This window comes from Priapulus caudatus, unplaced genomic scaffold (genome assembly GCF_000485595.1).
Source record: "Priapulus caudatus unplaced genomic scaffold, Priapulus_caudatus-5.0.1 Scaffold228, whole genome shotgun sequence".
NCBI lineage: Eukaryota > Metazoa > Priapulida > Priapulimorpha > Priapulimorphida > Priapulidae > Priapulus > Priapulus caudatus.
The window spans coordinates 158,576-165,654 of NW_014577289.1; the positions used below are offsets into that span (position 1 = coordinate 158,576).

At 43.6% G+C, this 7,079-nt stretch overlaps 1 protein-coding gene across 3 annotated transcripts in view; it reads left to right on the forward strand.

Annotated features, from left to right (window-relative positions):
- LOC106807667 (kinesin-like protein KIF21A) overlaps window positions 1–7,079 on the forward strand; it is a 63,013-nt gene that overhangs the window by 38,146 nt on the left and 17,788 nt on the right. For all 3 annotated transcript variants that reach the window (XM_014810081.1, XM_014810080.1, XM_014810082.1), the window contains exons 6-12: window positions 2,362–2,454; window positions 3,067–3,195; window positions 3,858–4,025; window positions 4,749–4,864; window positions 5,375–5,570; window positions 6,157–6,349; window positions 6,809–6,997. In XM_014810081.1, the coding sequence (XP_014665567.1) occupies window positions 2,362–2,454; window positions 3,067–3,195; window positions 3,858–4,025; window positions 4,749–4,864; window positions 5,375–5,570; window positions 6,157–6,349; window positions 6,809–6,997 (1,084 nt within the window). The remainder of the gene's footprint in view (window positions 1–2,361; window positions 2,455–3,066; window positions 3,196–3,857; window positions 4,026–4,748; window positions 4,865–5,374; window positions 5,571–6,156; window positions 6,350–6,808; window positions 6,998–7,079) is intronic.

Consider the following 7,079-nt stretch of genomic DNA (forward strand, 5'->3'; position numbering starts at 1 on the left):
GAGAGAGAGAGAGAGAGAGAGAGAGAGAGAGAGAGAGAGAGAGAGAGAGAGAGAGAGAGAGAGAGAGAGAGAGAGGGGGTGGGTGAATGAGACAGAGAGTGAGAAAGGGAGAGAGAGAGAGAGAGAGAGAGAGAGAGAGAGAGAGAGAGAGAGAGAGAGAGAGACGTAGTGGGGTTACTTTAATGACGGATTTTTCTTCGGTGGTTAGAACTGTTCCGCATTGAACAATGGGCCATTAAATCTATTCGTATACCGCTTTAGGCTATGTTCTACTAAATGTTACCCTTTATTATCTCTTATCATCACCCTCTTTATTGGTGGCATAGTTTAATAATAGGTAGTTCTGACTTTTAAAGTGCTCCGTGCGATCCAGCTATAAATGATTATGTTGTCATATATATATATATATATATATATATATATAGTAGGTGTTTCTCACCAAACTCACACTCGCCTACCCGAGCTGCTTTTGACAGATACAAGAAACCCCACAACGTCTTGTGTGGGATTTTTTTCAAACCAACCTACATAATGCACAAGTGCTATATTATTGATATCGTTATTGGTAATTACCCGTGACCTACCAGTAGTGCAATTATTCAGCTATGTTGGACCAATTTTCATTTTGTTGTACATTTTAAATTGCCAATAGAGGTCAGAGAGAAGGGAGGCGGAGGAGAAGGGGGGAAGAGATGGAGACAAGGAGGGGTGGAGCAGGGGAAAGGGCGAGAGACACACAGAGAGAGAGAGAGAGAGAGAGAGAGAGAGAGTGAGAGAGCGCGCGTATGTGTGCGCGCGCGCACGTGTATGTCTGTGCGGTCGTGTGTGCGTGCGAGCGTGCCTGCGTGCACGCCTGCGTGCGTGTTCGCGTGCGTCTGCGTGTGCGCGCGTGTGTGTATGAGTGATACGAGTGAGAATGAGAGCGTGAAAAAATGAGCTGGTCGAGGCTGAGGTTATGCAGCTGCATGGAGTGAGGGTTAGAGACGGGCCCTACTACTGATGTTTTCCCCCTGGTAAACTCTTAAGTCTTGCTTTTAGGGTATGAGGATTTGTTCTGCGGTTGCAGCCTGGGTGCTGTAGAAGTGCTGTATTGCCATCTCAGCCATTAAATTCGTTCGAATTCAAGCCTTAGGCTATGCCCTACTAAAATATACCAGAATTTTAGTGCCGGCTTTATTAGTGGCATATCAGTGTAATAATCGATTGCCGACTCTTTCAAATCCAAACTCTGCGTTTATGATACGGCAATGTTGCCATTGCTCATATAACCACACACGCACATATACGCCATTCCCACTTCCCCGTCTCCGCGCGCACGCACGCATACGCGCACGCACCTCACACGCACGTAAACGCGCGCACACACGCATACGCGCACACACCTCGCACGCACACGCACGCACGCACGCACACACACACACACACACCAACCTATAGCACGTACGGACGCAAACATTTGCACACCTTTCTCGCACACGCACGCACGCTCGCATGCACATGCACGCACCGATTTCCCTAGCGAGCGCGGCGTCGATGCCCGTCCAGCATATCTGTTCTAGCATCGGCTGTTGCCGGGTGATTCAAGCTGGTGACTCACAGCACGAGTGAGTGAGTGAGTGTCCAGTGCGATGGGGCATCGGCTCCCTATCCTGCGTCACAGTGCACGCGCGCGTTGTGAGCGATTGATTTTTGATGTGTGCATGGCTCTGGGTGCATGCGTTTGCTCAGAAGTTCATTCCGAAGAAAATGTTTGTCATACACTGCTGCCTCGGCTGTTGTTATGTACCGTACGCTGGTTGTTCGCGTGCCGATGCGTTTTTATTTTTCGTTTTTTTGTTATGGTATTTTACTAGGGGGTAGTATTGGTTTGGGAATGCCTTGGATGTAGTGTGAAAACATTTGCAACTAATTTACGTGTTCTGTGTATGAAATTGAATAAGCTGATTAATTAATGTAATTTTGGTTGATGAACTCTTAGTCATCTATCGTGCTCAAATCATTTTTGCACGGGTGTTTTTTTAAACTCACTTGTGCCTGGGTTATTTAATTATTTAAGTTCACCTAAGATTTTCAATGTGCATGTGTTTTTACATGTAACCTCTGCAGATGTACATACTCTCATAAATCTATAAAGACATCTGCCACCATTGCTGTCTATTGGACAGTAATCCACATAGATAACTTGATTTCGTCCACATCATGTATAATACTATAGCTATTTTGAATTTCAAAATGTCAACATCGATTCTGTTACATATAGTCTTTCTATTTTAACGAAACTGAATGCCCATTTTACTGTGATCTTTTTAGGTTTTAGTACGTGCGCACATGTATCTAACAAATACTTCATTGTTCTGACAGAATAAATTATCCAAGATTAAGATTCACGAGGACCCGGCCGGGGGCATTTACGTCGCTGGGGTCACTTCACGGCTGGTCACATCTGAAAATGACGTAAGTAGTATCTTTAATTTTGTGTTCATCAAAAACCCAAAGTCATCAAAGTTACGATGCAAGATATGGTCCTATCGTGTATATTTATAGACACAATGTTGCTTCATAATTCTGCAATCATTCTGTACTTGCATATAAACCGAGAACTGCAGTTTAACCAGCAGTAATGCAGTAGAAGTATTTCGTGAATTAAATATTTTATTGACATGTTAAACCAATCTATTTGCATTTGAGCTGCATATGACTAATTCCAACTGGTTCATGATAGTATGAAAATGTCTATGGCTTCATGAGTCTTACAATGTCAGTTCATGAATGAAGCTGTGCAATAACTAAATACACAACGTTCATCTGTGGTTACCACAATATTTGCACTCGAGAAAATAATGTGTTCATGGCGCGGTCGATATTTTATTTGTCAAATCATACCATGTTTTCTGTAATTACATTAAGGTATTGTTTCGATGGCATAGTAAGGAATGGCTGTTGCCGATTCCTTTTGATTCATTGCAATCATTTATTTCAGACCAATGATTTGAAGAGCTTAGTAGCTTGCGGCTGTGTTACTGTTCATATTATGTTCACTGATGGTTCTCTCTCTCTGCCGCACAGACATTGGATGCACTGAAACAGGGTGCATTGTCACGAACAACGGCCTCCACACAGATGAACAACATGTCATCGCGATCCCATGCCATCTTCACTCTTCACATAAAACAACAAAGAGTTTGCAAGAACCAGGTATGTGTGTGTAGAAATAAACAGTATGTATGACCCAGCGGCATACGTTTGTTTGTGCGTGCGTGCGTGCGTGCGTGCGTGCGTGCGTGCGTGCGTGCGCGCGTGCGTGCGCGCGTGCATGTTGCGTGCATGCGTGCGTGCGTGCGTGTGCATTTATGTGCGCATGTGACTGTGTCTGTGCACGTCTGATACATATTCTAATAATTTTGAGTGGAATGACACTAGTCAGTAAGATGTATTGTCCAAACGTGAAATCCTTTTTATCGGCTTGTTTCACGCAGCTTGTTCGCAGGAGGTACAGACAGAGAGTAAGTACAGTGCTTATGCCTCGTGGACCTCTCGGTTCATTTAACTGATGCTCACCACAATAGGAACCATATGGCATGACCTTTGAATGGCAGTAATGTTTCACCTGTAGGTCCAAAATCGCAGCAAATGCTTTGCCTCGATTCTCAATTCCAGTTTCACACTAGCATAATGTCAGGAGCGTATAATATAGACTATATTATACACTCCTGATAATATTATAACAGACATCGTTTACGTGTTGTGTACGTTTGACCTCAAATCGCACCAGATGCCCTGCCTCGATCTTCAATCCCAATTTCACGCCAGCATAATATTATAGCAGACATTATCGTTTATGTTTTGTGTGTTTGCAGGACACCGATGCTGACGAAGACACGACGATGGAGTCCGGACAACTACCAGAGTTTGAGGCCCTGTCTGCCAAGTTCCACTTTGTCGATCTGGCTGGTTCAGAGCGGCTAAAGCGCACCGGAGCGACCGGCGACCGAGCCAAGGAGGGCATCTCCATCAACTGTGGTCTGGTGAGTGTATACCGTAGTACACGACAATAGAAAATAGGCTGTGGCTACCCGGACACGCAGTTCCCAGGCTACTCGTCCGGTCATATATTTCTTATGCGAACCCAACTATATTTTTTTCAGTAAAAACAATAAACAATAAGTTTTTACCATAATATTACTAACCTTAAGGTATTTTATCTACCTTAAGGTATTTTACTAACCTTAGGTATTTTATCAAAAAAATATGTTTTTGTAACTTTTGAAGCAATTGTAAATCCAGTAAAATTAACGATTTGAGAGGGGGCGTGGCCTAATCGTGACGTGGATTTGGGAATCTGTGCTGAGCTCTGTAATGGATGACCGGACACGTAGCCACTGCGTAGAAAATAACGTGGAACCACTAGTGTATGGCACTAAATTATGATGAGAATATATATGCTTAATGCCATCCACTAGTGCAGTGGTTCTTAACCTTTTTTGAATCATAGACCCCTTTGAGAATCTGGTGAAAGCTATGGACCCCTCCCCAGAAAAATGCACATAAGCACAATGGGGTTCACGGACCCCCTGAAGCAGGTTAAGAACCCCTGCACGAGTGTATGACACTAAATTATGAGGAGAATATAGGCTGGCTTGAAATTGTAACATTAATAAAACTGTTGTGATTTATTAGATTTTATTCTGTGCACTTGGTGAGAGCATATGTGTAGCACAGTGCAGTGAGTACTGTTTCCTTGTTACCAGCTCGCCCTGGGCAACGTGATATCAGCCTTGGGTGACAAAGCCAAGAAAGCAACGCATGTGCCTTACAGAGACTCGAAGCTGACGCGGCTGTTGCAGGACTCTCTGGGTGGAAACAGGTATGCAGGCCATCTATATGGCATTAAATACTGTATGGCTAGAGGGTTGCTGTAAATGTAGACAACAGGTTTTTTGGTCTTATAACCAGTAGATTTTTAATTTAGGGATTAAATTTGTATGCAATATTAGGAATTAAATCGGATTTGTAACTGCAGCAAAATAATAACAACCAGTAGCACATCAACTGTTATAATGATTGTTCTAGCGTTTTAGTATTTTAACATAGTTTATGTGCTCTTTTTACTATAACTATAAGTATGTTACTAACAATTTTCATAGAATAATAAAGATATGTAACCTTTATTGAAATCTAATCACCGTGGGATCAAATATACCAAAAACCCAGCTGGTCACGACTAAGGCACCCACATGCAGGATAAATACTGCATTAGGAGTGGCCGCAATAATAATACAGGCGTGCTCGCCCAAAAAACTTCAATGTAACAGTTTCTAAAATCCTCCACGAGGTGGCGCCACGTGACGCAAACGCTTTTTCGTCTGCTTCGCAGCCGCACGCTGATGATCGCCTGCATCGCGCCGTGCGACCGCGATTTCATGGAGACGCTGAACACGCTGAAGTACGCGAACCGCGCGCGCAATATCAAGAACAAGGTCGTCGTGAACCAGGACAAGACGAGCAAGCAGATCGCTGCGTTACGCGTAGAGATCATCGCGCTGCAGAACGAGCTGATGGAATACAAGACGGTGAGTGCGACCACAACTACCAGCATAATAATAATAATAATAATAATCATAGTATTAATGATGATGATAGTAATAATGATAATGATGGAGTACAAGACGGTGAGTCAGCGCAATCGGTGGAGCACTACGCTGTAGTCAATCATGTCATCTTGTTCAGTAGGAGACAGTGAGTGAGCACAGCCGGTGGAGTATACCTGTAGTAAACTGAGTATGACTGGTAGTTGATCATGTCATCTAGTCAAGTAGGAGATAGTGTGTGCGACCATAACTCCAAGCATAATAATAATAATAATAATAAAAATAAAAAAATAAATAATGTATCCATATGTATAAGGAAATGAGATAGCGTGTGATCGATGTATGGGTGCAGTATGGCTGCAGGAAGGCCTGGGGGTGGTCTACTGATATGATATAAGGGGTATTCTGCAGAAGCTGCTGCAATCTACATGACTGGATATGTGTTGTCACAAGCATAATTGATGGGTTGTGTTTGTGAGCTCTTCTGCTAGCATGTGCGCAGTAACACTGGCACGAACGCTGTTCGTACGTTTACTGTTCGTAACACGCCTTCGTTTCAAACTCTCAGGGTAAGCGACAGGTGGACAGCGAAGGGCTGGAACATGTCAACGATATGTTCAACGAGAACACCATGATGCAGGCAGAGAACAACGGATTGCGCGTGCGCATCAAGGCCGTGCAGGAGACGGTGTCTGCACTGACGCAGCGCAATGCCATGCTACTGTCCGACCGCACAATAGGCGGCTGGATCAATCACGAGGGTGCGTTTGTGTACTCACATGTCACAACCCGTTCTACATTCCTATCTAGGCACACTGCCCTTTAATACTGTTGCAAGAACAAAGCGGTTTGCACAGAACCTTAAGCGGTGTCACTAGAATCAAAAAGACATATAAAGACATAAAACAAGTTGTGTTATCTTGTATCTTCATGGTCACCTAGGCTTGGCTGCATATGGCTGTGTAGCAATATGTTAAATGGCTGTGGCAGCATTAGTAGCGGTAGTGCTGTAGTGTCAGTAATAGCAGTACTATTACTTCTACTACTGATGCTGCTAGAAGTAGTGGTTGTGGTAATAGCAATAATAATAATAATGATAATGATGATGATAATAATGATGGTGATGGTGATGATGATGATGATGATGATGATGATGATGATGATGATAATAATAATAATAATAATAATTTTGCTCTCTTTCTCTCTCTTGCTATAATTAGATGGGGAGACAGATGAAATGGCTTCAATGATCCAGAACTACATCATGGAGATCGAGGAACTGCGTGCGAAACTGCTGGAGGCTGAGGCGTCGTGCGATGCCTTGCGGCGACGGGAGGAGATGCTGGCCCGCTCCCCAAGCCGCACTCCTCTCTCTCCCTTTCACATGCCCTCCTCCTCTGTCATGTCCGGTAAGGCTGCATGCTGCTTTATATGTGTGTATAATGTATATCTATCTGTCTATCTTCTATCTATCTATCTTTATCTATCTAT